Source organism: Prionailurus bengalensis, chromosome A2 (genome assembly GCF_016509475.1).
Source record: "Prionailurus bengalensis isolate Pbe53 chromosome A2, Fcat_Pben_1.1_paternal_pri, whole genome shotgun sequence".
Taxonomy (NCBI): domain Eukaryota; kingdom Metazoa; phylum Chordata; class Mammalia; order Carnivora; family Felidae; genus Prionailurus; species Prionailurus bengalensis.
In genome coordinates, this window is record NC_057348.1 from 64,007,949 (window position 1) to 64,021,386 (window position 13,438).

A 13,438-nucleotide genomic window follows, 5' to 3' on the forward strand; every position below is an offset into this window, starting at 1 on the left:
TGCGGGGCTTGAACTCACGGACTGTGAGATCATGACCTGAGCCGAAGTCGGACGCTTAACCGACCAAGCCACCCAGGCGCCCCAATTAAGTGTATTTTAAAGATGAACTTGTGGGGCACCAGGGTGGCTCAAGTCAGTTGAGCATTGGCTCAGGTCATGATCTTGTGGTTCGTGAGTTCGAGCCCCACATCGGGCTCACTGCTGTCAGCCTGTCAGCACAGAGCCTGCTTCAGATCCTCTGTCCCCCTCTCCCTCCCCTCCCCTGCTGGTGCTCTCCCAAAAAATTAGATATTTTAATGATGAACTTGTGCTTTGACTTTACTTATGTTTCTTAAAAATTATGTGCACTGAGTTACCTATGATATAATACATGTTCATTTTTTGCTTTACATTTACATTTATTCAGGTAGTGAGTTTTATAATTTATTAGGTCTATAAGGTAAAAATTTTAGTTAGATATAGACTTTAAAAATGTATTGTCAGTTGATTAGCTGCTTTATACTCTTTATTGAATATCATTTACCCATAAAATGTCAACTTATGAAAAAATTTAGAAATAAGTGACAACTGAGCACCATTTTCCTGAGCAGTGGGGAGGAAACTATCATGAAAACACTACTAACAAGGCCATTTTTGTCTTTCCTAAGAATTAAATTGTGACATATACACTAACTGGTCCAATGTGTTACAGTTCTAGCTGTTGCCAAGCAACAAGGACTCTCTTTTGTTCTATTATTTTCTGTCCTCATCCCTTACTGCCCTATCTACTTCTTTTGGTAGGGAAAAAATATCTACCTTAAAAAAAAAAAAAGAAGAAGAAAACCTACTCTATCAACATTTAGAAAACCAAATCAACAACTTTAGGTTAGATTAACCAATCCTCAATTATTGGAAATAGTAAGTTTTATAGTAAAAGAGAAAGGCATCATCAGAAGAGCTTCATTTACAGTCAGCCAAAATTCTAAAGAGCGTGGATATGGATTCACAGTGCACACCTGGAAAGATCAGTATTTCTGAAAGGTCCATCCTTCCAGGAGCAAAGGCTGTTGAGAACGTGGATTACCCGCACTACTGCAATCTCTTAAGAAAAATGAACATGCCTTTTGTGAAAGGCGTTGAGGACAGACATGACCATGGCAGAATTGAAAAGAAATGCAATCCTACTTTTCTTAAGTTTCACCCTTATCCCCCTTCAGTCATGCCAGACTATCATTTACACTATCCTTATCCCCCGCCATATGGGCAAGATTATCCACTATTTCCACTTCGGGATGATGTGCCCTTGGGTGATCCCTGTTCAGGGTTTTTGAGTCCTGGTGGTGATGCTGATTTAAAACCTGGCATTGGCAGGACCATACCAAACCTGGTGGATTTCAGTGACGTGAAACCGCAGCATCGAGTTCCCAGGCCAGACACAGGATTTCAAACAACACTGAAAAGGCAAACAATTTTATTAGAAGAACTAAAACAAGACAGGAGATGGGATTCCAGGGCAACACCGGACATTTCCATCAGAGCAAGACTTGGAGGTAAATAAAGTGGCATGGGCTTTATAATTTTTTTAATGTTTACTTATTTTGAGAGAGACAGCAGGGCAGGGGCAGAGAGAGAGAGAATCTCAAGCAGGCTCTGTACTGTCAGCACAGAGCCCTGACCTGCGGCTCGATCCCACAAACCATGAGATCATGACCTGAGCTGAAATCAAGAGTCGGTGCTCAACCGACTGAGCCCCCCAGGTGCCCCTGGGCTTTATAATTTTTAAACATTCGAACGAGAGAGAAGAGCATGGATATAAGATTCAGTATTTTAAACTTAAAATTATACAGAATAAGGAATTCTTATTTTTTAAAATTATAGATGGTAAGGAGAAGATAGTAAGATTGATAAGCCTTTTATAAATCTATTTGTAAGAAAATGTATTTTTAAATATATTTTTGACTGAGAGTGCATGTGTGGGAAGTGGAGGGGCAGAGAGAGAGGGAGAGAGAATCCCAAGCAGGCTCCATGCTGTCAGCACAGAGCCTGACACAGGGCTTGATCCCACGAACTGTGAGATCATGACCTGAGCCGAAATCAAGAGTTGGATGCTTAATCGACTGAGTCACCCAGGTGCCCCTAAAAAAATGGCTTTTAAAACGTGCCTTAATTAGGATAAGTGGCCAACACAAAGTGTGTATCAGAGAATTTATTCTAGACATGTAGATAACCTAATTTTTCCACAAGGGAATGTATGTTTAGTTTGGATGATTGTATAGCATACCTCCTTATCTGTCTCTCTCCCTTGAGAAACGTCTGCTGATGGTTATGAAAGAGGTCCCAAGAACCAAAATGAAATGGGAAGGTAGTTGGAAGTCGATTTGGGGGTCTGGTAAGAAACAACCCTTCCGTAGCCCTGGATACAGAACTGACCCCTTACTAATAGCTCTACACTTTATGGTTTCTCTGTAAGAACTCGCAGACAGTGTCACAGGCTTGGTGCAGAAACGGTGAGAAACACTTGCAAAGCAAAGGCACACGGAGTAAGAAAGAGCAGTTCGGAGAGAGAGAAGCAGACGATAAGAGCTAGGCTTTTTCACGTGTGCTTCAGCTGTGGACTCAGCAGGCGGGCTTGGGGGAATTCTCTAGTTTGGCATTTCCACATGAAGAATATGAGTGAATAAAGTAAAGAATGTGAATGAGGTTCCAGCAATCTATTTTAAGAAGTAAGTGTTTTACAATCCACTTGAAATGCCATCTAGACCGGAAGCTAACGTAATTTGCCCTGAACCGTTGATGAGTTCGGGTCTGTCGTGCAGACAGAGGACATCTCACTGATTCAGAGCAAGTGACTATTTTTCGACTCTGTCAAGAAAAGAGCTTGAGCTCAATCTTTTGCTGATGCTTCCGTGTAAAATAATAGTCATTGTTAAGAATATGTTTAAAGGAATTGAAGTTGTTTATAAGAGTCCTATTTTAGACAAGTATACCACTTTGTTTACAAGCAGTAAACCCCAGCCTAGTGTAAGTTTCAAGAGCCGTATTTTTGGTTTGTTTCGTTAGGTTTTTCTAAGCTTGGACTCTCAGAACATTATTCCAACAAATTACACGTTGAAGAAATAATTCATCGAAGCTAACTTAAAACTAAAATAGGGTTGACGGACTTTGCACCAACAGTTCAGAACCAAGTATAGAACTCACTGCCCGAATCAGTACAACAGAGTTCAATTGTCTGTCTAGGCTTGAATCCTAAGAGAAGGCTTACTTGCCCTATCATCTGGGAATAGTTGCTAATCTGTTTATGCCTGTGGATATACATATAAATTCACATACTAGTATTATTTAATAAGGTAATAATGAGGACTATTTAATATAATTCACATAAAGATATCTGACATGAAGGAATGGACGAATAAATGTTAGCTCTTACAAAGTCCAGAATTTTCAATTCCTTGGCAATAAGAGTACTTCTCTTATAAAATCATTAGGATTAAATGAATTAAGACATGTAGAGCACGAAACAAAATTCCTGGAACCCAGTTCAAGCATTCAGTTGATAGTAGCTGTTAATATTGGCTATTAGAGTTTCAAGGAGTAATACCGGCCAGCTGTGGACTGGGTTCGATATAATTTGTCCAAATTTTCAATGATTTTGTAGATCTTGGAAATAATCATTAATTATCAATAGTAAGTACTTTCAGTTTTTAGCAAACCCAAATACACATAATGTAGAATACATTCTGATAAAGGACACATTTGTAGAATTAATTATATCACACACCAGTACGCTTTTCAGTGGGCGTTCATAAATACCAAGACAATATCGTAAAAGATTATATTGCCAATTTCTTGCCCTATTCCGACTTTGTCTAGACATTTAACTGGGTTCAATACTTTTTTGTTCCTAGCTGGCTTTCTTTATCATATACCAGTCAGGTATTCTAAACTTATCCTAATTATATTCAAACCCTTCATTGATCTTTTTGCCTCTAATTACAACAGATGACACATCTTCCTTATCACAGAGAAAATAGAGGTTGCCTGTATCACATCTTTGACTTTCCTACATTCAGCTTCCTAATATCAATACTTCTAACTCCTTGTATATCTTATTACTTTTTTTAGCCACTGGCTTAGCTCAAGCTACTAAAAGAAAATACCATAGGATGTGTGGCTTAAACAAGACATGTTTACTTCTCACAGTTCTGAGGGCTGGGAAGTCGAGGATAGAGGTGCCAGCTAATTTGGTTCCTGGTGAGATCCCTTTTTCTGGCTTGCAGAGGACATGCTTCTTCCTGTTTCCTCATTTGGCAGAGAGAGAGAGACAGCTCTGGTCTCTCTTCCTCTTTTTTTTTTTTTTATAAGGATAGTAATCCTATTATGGGAACCACACCTTCGAGACCTTATCTAAACCTGATTACCCCCCAAAGGCCCAACCTTCAAATACCATCACACTGGGGGTAGAAGTTTCAACATGTGAATTTGGGGGGCATGCAAACCTTTGCTCTATAACAATCAACCATTTTTAAGTGCATGGTTTATTGGCATTAAGTACATTATTATGAAACCTTCACCACCATTCATCTCCTTAAGTCTTTTCTTCTTAAAAACCTGAAACTCTGGGGGCTCTTGGGTGGCTTAGTCGGTCAAGCATCCAACTTCAGCTCAGGTCATGATCTCACAGTTCTTGGGTTTGAGCCCTGTATCGGTCTCTGTGCTGACAGCTCAGAGCCTGGAGCCTGCTTTGGATTCTGATTCTGTGTCACCCTCTCTCTGTCTTTCCCTCCCACCCTCTCTCTCCCTCCCTCTATTTCTCTCAAAAATAAATAAACATTAAAAAAAATTTTTTAAAAACCCTGAAACTCTGTACCCATTAAATATTAACTTCTTATCTCCTCCTCTCCTCCCAGCCCCTGGCAATCACCATTTTTCTTTCTGTCTCAGAATCTGGCTACTCCAGAAAATATACCTTTGTATGATTTTGGTCTTTTAAAATTTATGAACACTTGTTTCGTGGCCTACAATATAATCCATTGTGTAGAATATCCATGTGCACTTGAGAAAAATGTGTGTTCTGCTTGGGTATTCTGTTGGCGTGTTCTGTATATGTCTTTTGGGTCAAATTGTTACTGTTTGAGTGCTCTGTTTCCTTATTGATCATTGTCTAGTTGTTCTCCCCATTATTTAAAGTTGAATGTTGGAGTCCCCAACTATTATTATAGAGTTATTTCTGCCTTCGATTCTGTCAGTATTTGCCCACGTACTTGGAAGGTCTGATGTTGGGTGCATATAAATAGAGTATAAAGTAGAAAACACAAGAACAGGAAAAATCAACTAAACCTTAAATTGGTTCTTTGAGAATGACAAAATTGACCTACCTTTAGCTATGTTGAGAAAGAAAATTCAGAGAGACCACTACCAAGGATATTTTAGATGTTGAAGAAACATATCTCTAGCCATTAGAGGAGGAAAACACATGAATAAGAAAATATACAGGGGTGCCTGGATGACTCAGTCAGTTGAGTGTCCGACTCTTGGTTTCAGCTCAGATCATTATCTCACGGTCATGAGATAGAGCCCCAAGTTGGGCTCCATCCTAAGCATGGAGCCTGCTTGGGATTCTCTCTCTCTCTTTCTCTCTTTCTCTCTTTCTTTCTCTCTCTCTCTCTCTCTCTCTCACCACCCCCTCACTCATTTGCACACTCTGTCTCTCAAAATAACTGAATAAATATTTCCAAGAAAAAAAAGATAAAAAATATACAGAGAATACTCCTTAAATATTTCTTTTAAGGTTTTGTTTCTTGGGGCGCCTGGGTAGGCTCAGTCGGTTAAGTGTCCAACTTCGGCTCAGGTCATGATCTCGCGATGGTGAGTTCGAGCCCCGCATCAGGCTCTGTGCTGACAGCTCAGAGCCTGGAGGCTGCTTTGGATTCTGTGTCTCCCTCTCTCTCTCTCTGCCCCTCCCCTGCTCATGCTTATGCTCTGTCTCTGTCTCTCTCTCTCTCAAAAATAAATAAACATTAAGAAAAATTTAAGGTTTTGTTTCTTTAAAACCATCACATTATAGAAGTATTTTATGATAAAAATGATAGGTCCTATGGAAAAACACCATTTGTGGCAGACCCCTCCAAACTCATACACTTTCATGTGTTGCACAAAACTCACAATGAACATATCACAGTCGCAGACATGTCCCATCTCTAACAAGGGAAGAACTAATACAACATTTTCCTTGACAAGGGACTTGATACTTGTTTGGTGGCATGAAAGTGGTGAAATTAGACTATGCGTAATGAAGAAAAGGTGTGTGATCGCTGCTCCTGAATGTGGCCATTGGCAGCTCACCGCTTTCAGTGTGTGTCTGCCCTTTCCCGCACCAGGGCATGAGGTCTGTTCCTTGCCCACGTTGTCTCTGGGCTCTAGCCTACAAGACATCATTAGCAACCATGATGTAAGTGGAGCCTGACTTCAGGACTTGCACATTGGGATTAGTCCTCTTGGGATTCTTCCTCTGGATTCTCAGTGACTATTTTGTGACAAATCCAGCATGGGCCCGTAGGAAAAACAAACAAACAAACAAACAAACAAACAAACAAGGCACTGGTCAGCAGGCCTAGCTGAGCTCCCACTGGCCAGCCATGTGAGGGAGATGATTTGGGACCTCATAAGCTCTCCCAAGCTACGCCACATGACATACAACCCCTGCCTGGCCTCAGAGTCCCGAGAGATGATGAATGGTTGGTTTAAGACACTAGGTTTTGGAGTGGTTTCTTCTGCAGCCGCAGAGTGTGAAACAAGGTAACGGCAATGCCATCGTCTTACTTAGATGTGAGCGTAGCGACCCTGACGTGCACAGCTGAGATTCAGTGTCCCGTTTCCTGTCTCCTACTCTGCCTTAAAAATCACATTTTAGGTTTTGTTGTTTTCCTACTTTCCTCTTTGGTCAATGACAGCAAATCAGAAGGACACCACAGAGTGCCATCCTGCTGCGGTGGGCACAACGGTCTTCTGGAGGGTTTCCTTTGGCCAGCTGGGTGTCACCGACAGAATTATCCTTGTTCTCAAAATGGAAATAACCATGGGCTTCAGCACGACCTTTCTCACTTGGCCTTGACCTCCTGCCTCTGCCTCTGCCTCTGCCTCTGTATTTTCTCTTCCTGTGGTGACAAAGTGCCGCAAACTTAGCAGCCTGACATGAAACCCATTTATTAGCACCCAGTTTTGTGAGAAAGTCTAGGCAGGCTCAACTGGGTTTTCTTTCTTTTTAATTTTTCAATTTTTTAAATTATTTTTTTTTATGTTTATTTTTGAGAGAGAGAGAGCAGGGGAGGGGCAAAAAGAGACAGAGACACAGAATCCAAAGCAGGCTCCTGGCTCTGAGCTGTCAGCACAGAGCCTGACGTGGGACTCGAACCCATGAACAGTGAGATCATGACCCGAGCCGAAGTTGGATGCGTAACTGACTGAGCCACCCAGGTGCCCCTCAACTGGGTTTTTTATTCAGGATCTAACTGCTAAAGCCTACAGTGTCCGGGGAAAATTGACTTCAGGATCATTCAGTTTGTGCAGATTCCGGTTCCGGGCGTCAGAGCTGTCACAGCCAGGGACACTCTGCTCCCTCAGGCTACCTGTGCTCCTCCTCACGAGGCCTCCTCTGTCTTCCAAGTCAGCAGTGGTGTGTCCAGGCCTTCTCAGACTCTAATCTTTCTGACTTCCCCTTTGTCAACGTTAGATCAAGAGTTGTCTTCGGGGAGATAGTCTCAACTCCCCACAGTCTGGCTGGGCCAGTATCCTTCCTCCACACGCCCACAGAGCTCAGAGCCCAACTATCCTTATGGTTGCTACACGACACTGCAACGATCTACTTACACGACTGTCGTTGCTCTTTGTTCAGGAGCACCTCAAAACCAGGAACCCCCTCTTCCGTCTCCGCGTATCTATTTCCACTTACGGCGCAGTAGATATTTGTTGAAGTCTGTGTGTGTATTTGATAGGGTCTTAGAACTTCTATCAGTTAGGTAAGTTATCTACATGGTAACTAGACTCCTTTGTGTGGCCACCGTCCCCAACTGCACACTCATCTGCAGATTCATGGTACCCAACAGGCCTCTTCTAGTAATGAGTGATACATACCAAGTAATTCCGCATCGTTATAATTACCCTAAGATGGAAATTCAGCTCTCACTGCTGAGAAAAGTTGTTAGGTATTCCACCGAAACGTCAATTAACGTCATTTCTAATAGGAAATACTTCTGGCGGAAGAAAAGATCTCTAGTACATCTTTAAAAACCCAAAGTACATACATTTATTTTTTTTCAGGTTGGACAAGCCCACTGAAAGTTACTCCTTTACCACCTCATCACGAAGTGTGCTCAATAAATCACACATATGTATTTGATGAAGAACCAACATGCACGGTAAGATTGTCTTATGGGATGGGGTTACACAATATTTGCAATTCATTTCATTGTCTGTGTATTTGATATTTTATGCCCTGGAAAAAAAATAGCTACTGTTTAGAAAGTACTTCTTACGTGCCAGGCACCGTGCAGCCCTTCACAATGATTGTGTGTCATGTGTTATCGTTTGTCGTCCTGTAGCAATACTGTTGGGGAAGAGAGAGCAGGAAATGCTGATAGTGCCCAACCCAGATGCTCTTTCCTGGCAAGGGCACCCTCCTCCAGTAGCCATGAGTGGTGGCCACCAAATGCCTGACGGCCACCAGCCTGGAAGACCGCGCCCTCCTACACGGTCTCCTCAGACTTTGGCCAATGGCTGACTGACTTCCTAGAGGAAACACACCTGAAACTAAGCAGGGTCCACATTCTCACTAACCTCCTGTCCCCTAGGGTGCTCCAACAGTGTATTACTTGAGTGAAAATCTTGCTTCCATCCCTGCTTCTGGACAAGGCAGTATTGTTATCCCCACCTTACTTGAGAAAGCTAATGACCAGTGATGTTACATAACTGATTTTTTAATTTAATTTCAAGTTCGTTAAGGTACAGTGTAGTCTTGGCTTTAGGAGTAGAACCCAGGGATTCATCTCTTACCTATGACACCCAGTGTTCACCCTGAAAAGTGCCCTCCTTTTAATGCCTGTCATCCATTTAACCCATCCCCCCACCTGCCTCCCCTCCAGCAACCCTCAGTTTGTTCTCTGTATTAAAGAGTCACTTACTGGGGCGCCTGGGTGGCTCAGTCGGTTAAGCGTCCGACTTCGGCTCAGGTCATGATCTCACAGTTCGTGAGTTCGAGCCCCGCGTCGGGCTCTGTGCTGCCAGCTCAGAGCCTGGAGCCTGTTTCAGATTCTGTGTCTCCCTCTCTCTGACCCTCCCCTGTTCATGCTCTGTCTCTTCCTATCTCAAAAATAAATAAAATGTTAAAAAAATTTTATAAAAAAAAAAAGAGTCTCTTATTTTAACTGCACACTAAGTATGAAACCAAAGTTTAAACCTGGGTATCTTTCTGAATTTAATGATTATGTTATTAATCATTTTTCTATGTGGATTTTATTGGCTCTAAACTCTTGCTATTTAAATGACTGGAAGACTACCCAAGGGATATACAGACAGCTCAAGGATTTTTCTTTTTTTAAAAAAATAGCTTGGGGCATCTGGGGGACTTAATTGGTTAAACATCCGACTTCGGCTCAGGTCATGATCTCACAGTTCTTGGGTTTGAGCCCTGCATTGGTCTCTGTGCTGACAGCTCAGAACCTGGAGCCTGCTTTGGATTCTGTGTCTCCCTCTTTCTCTGCCCCTCTCCTGCTCATGCTCTGTCTCTGTCTCTCTCAAATATAAATAAACGTTAAGAAAAAAATTAAGAAAAAACCCCAGCTCTATTGAGACATATTTCATATACCACAAAAGCCATCCATTTAAAGTGTTCAATGTTTTTTTTTACATTTTTAAAAATTAAGTTTAGTTTTGAGAGAGAGAGAGAGAAAGTGTGAGTGGGGGAGGGACAGAGAGAAAGGGAAAGAGAAAGAATCCCAAGCAGGCTCCGCACTGTCAGCACCAGAGCCTGATGTGGGACTTGAACCCACGAACCATGAAATCATGACCTGAGCTGAACTTGGACACTTAACCAATTGAGCCACCCAAGTGCCCTAAAGTGACTGATGTGTTTTTAAAGGTGCTCACGAAATGGAGCAACGTCACCACAATCTAATTCTAGAACATTTTCATCTCCCCAGAAGGAAACCCCATAGCCATTAGAAGTAAAGATGTGAATACTTCTAAGGAATCAGTGTCCATTTCCATGACCCCCATATGTATTCCTTTCCACAATTGATCTCTGCTTGTGGATTTATCTGTAACTGTCGTGTTAGGTTTAGTTCTACTTTTCCCATGTCTTCCTTCACGATTGCGCAGACTGATTCGACCACAGAGGGGATTGGAGCACACGTCCCACAACTGCCAGTTGTACACAATGAGTGGCGAAGGAACCAAAAGGGTCCCTCAAAATCTGTATCATCAGTGCCTCCTTTATCTAGATGCCATCCAGCCATGCCGGACTTCCTGCTTTTCCTTGTCTACAGAGTTTTCTTTATAAGAAGATCTTGCCCTTAGAAATGGGGGTAGGGGCGCCTGGGTGGCTCAGTTGGTTGAGCGTCTGACTTCAGCTCAGGTCATGATCTCGCAGCTTATGAGTTCGAGCCCTGCATCGGGCTCTGTGCTGACAGGGCAGAGCCTGGAGCCTGCTTCAGATTCTGTCTCCCTCTCTGTCTGCCCCTCCCCCGCTCATGCTCTGTCTCTCTCTTTTTCTCTCTCTCTCTGTCAAAAATAAATAAACATTTAAAAAAAAAGAAATGGGGGTAATTTGGCCTGTTTTGAGCCATTCTAAATTCAGATAAAATGCAGAATGTGGTTGAAAGGAGAAAGAAAACTTGTACTTACTAGTTTCACTCATTCCATCTCCAGACTTTTCAAAGAATCCATTGCTCCTGTAGGTAAGTCCTTTGAGAGCAAATCAAAGTAAACATTTTAAGAAATGAAAGGCATTGGTGCCTTTTGTTTTTCATTTAAGCTGCAAATTCATGGCAAGTCTCCATGTTTTATCTAGTTATCTATTTTAGAATTAGACTACTGAAGTAAGTGCTTGTCATGTAAAGGCTTATTAGCATCTTTATTTAAATTCAAAATAAGTTTAGACTTCTTCTCGCAGAAAATAAATCTGGATATTTTATTTCCAGTAGTAGAAACTAACCAGGTAACATGGGGCAATACTTCTAATGGGAAACAACTAGATTAATATTTCGCTTTTATTAAAATATCAAAAAGCTAATAAGGTAGAAGTGATTGGGTCAGCGAAAGGATGGAAACTTTAAAATGTAAGCCTAGCACTCAAGGCCACTTTGGCCATACAGGAATTTGCCATTCTAGAAGGGAAAGCTAAAACTCTGAGCCGGATCTTTGGTGGTCTCAGAAGTATAATAAAAGATCAAAAGTTGGAACTGATCTCTGAAAACAATCCACTGCTTTGGAAGGAATACCTGGAGGCTGGTTTCTTAGAAAAAGGATACATCAATAGGAAAAAGCCCTTAACCAGACTAAAGCCTGGCTTGGTCCGAGTAAATGAGAAAACTCTAAGTCTTGAACTGGTATCGAGGTGATCTTAGATTCTTATCATTCCCAGGATGCAGGCAGACAGAAACAAAACTTCTCTGGAGAAAGATAATATGTGACTAAGCCTTAAATTATTTCCATCAGTAATGTTTTAAAATAAAATGTCCAGCATACAATCAATAGTAACCAAACACGTAAAGAGAAAGGGCACCGTGAATTAGAATCAGCAGAATGAAAGAAAACAGAAAGACACACATTGATTCTAGACACTGAAAATACGCAAGGAGAGAAAAGGTGAGTTCAGAATTTTTGTAAAGAAATTAAAAATTACGAAATGGGAAATTAGGAAATTGAGGGGAAAGGAGTTCCAGAACTGAAAAATATCATAAACAAAGAACAGAGCAAGTGAGCACAGTAGCTGATCTGACGCTGGTGGAGAGAATTGGAGAGCTGATAGGTAAATAAGGAGACACCATTCATGATAAAGCAAAAATGCACAAAAAAATGGAAAATATGAAGTGAGAGTAAGAAACATATAGGAAACAGTGAAAAAGAGGAACGTGTATTTATTTGAAATCCCAAATGTATAGATGAATAGGACAGAAGCAGTATGTGAAGATGTAACCACTTATCTACCGTGTGCCCATTTCTGGGCGGTTCCTGCAGGGTGCCCTCACGTTCCCTGCTGTACATGGAGAGTTATGGCCCCACACAAGCACCAGATCCCACAGCAACAGCTTGTCAGTGTTCCTCCCAGCACCACGGCAAATGGCAGCCCAATTTTCAAGAGAGAGAGATCCAAAACATGGAAGACACAAGAATGGAAAGAAATAGAAAATTCCTGAAAATTTTGTTCGCATTGTTTATGGTAATTGCATTGCTCAGAACATGGACCTCAGCAGCCCTTTTTTGTTAGCTCTTGTGAAATTTGAAGAAATCTAGGAAGTTGAGGCATTTATGATGTTGACAGTAATGAAGGATCTTAATGCGGATGAACAATGCTGAAGTATTAGGACATAAAGGAACATCTCCTTCAATGTCTTGTCATAGAACCTAAGAAATATCTAGCATTTGTAGAGAAATTTCCATTGAGTCAGACTTCAAGAACCCTGATGAATTCAAATAGGAAATGTAGTCCCTTCCTTATGAAACAGTACACACAAAACATGCAGAGAATAGAAATAGAAGATTCGCCAGCAAGAGAAAAGCTCCTATAAAGATTTGCTTTGACGGGCGCCTGGGTGGCTCAGTCGGTTGAGCATCGGACTTCAGCTCAAGTCATGATCTCATGGTCCATGAGTTCAAGCCCCGCGCCGGGCTCTGTGCTGACAGCTCAGAGCCTGGAGCCTGCCTCGGATTCTGTCTCCCTCTCTCTCTGCCCCTCCCCAACTTGTGCTCTGTCTCTCTCTCTATCAAAAATAAATAAACATTAATAAAATTAAAAAAGAAAGATTTGAGAAAACCGTGTAAACCATAAACTTCAGGATCTGCAAACGTTTCATAAAAAAATTAAAGATATATAACATATAGAAATGGCAGCTTATAAGACCTATCAGGAACTGGAAGCGATGGGTTTTAGAGAAAAATCCAGATTCCAATGAAAGATGATACCATGGTATCAATGATGTACCAAAATGCTGAAGAACTCGAAGAGAGCACAGATTTCAGAATCTTGGCCCCTTCAAGGGGGCCAATCTTACCCACACATTACACACCAACCTTATCAAGACATGACCCACGGGACACAGGTGATTGTGACAGACCTCGTGAACTCTGCAAAGTTCACGATAAAAGATATTTTAAATGAACCGTGGCCAATTCTAATTTAGTGGACTTTTTAGAAGTAAAAAACTTGATATGATTTTTGCCTTCCCACATGCCTTCTTTTTGCCAG

General features: G+C 41.5%; 1 protein-coding gene across 1 annotated transcript in view; it reads left to right on the forward strand.

Moving 5' to 3' along the window:
• Positions 1-261: 261 nt before the first annotated feature.
• The window catches only part of SPATA48 (spermatogenesis associated 48), a 54,477-nt gene continuing 41,300 nt past the window's right edge, over positions 262-13,438 (forward strand). The window contains exons 1-2 of the mRNA XM_043588441.1: positions 262-1,529; positions 8,296-8,393. Coding sequence (XP_043444376.1) covers positions 977-1,529; positions 8,296-8,393 — 651 coding nt within the window. The 5' untranslated portion in view covers positions 262-976. The remainder of the gene's footprint in view (positions 1,530-8,295; positions 8,394-13,438) is intronic.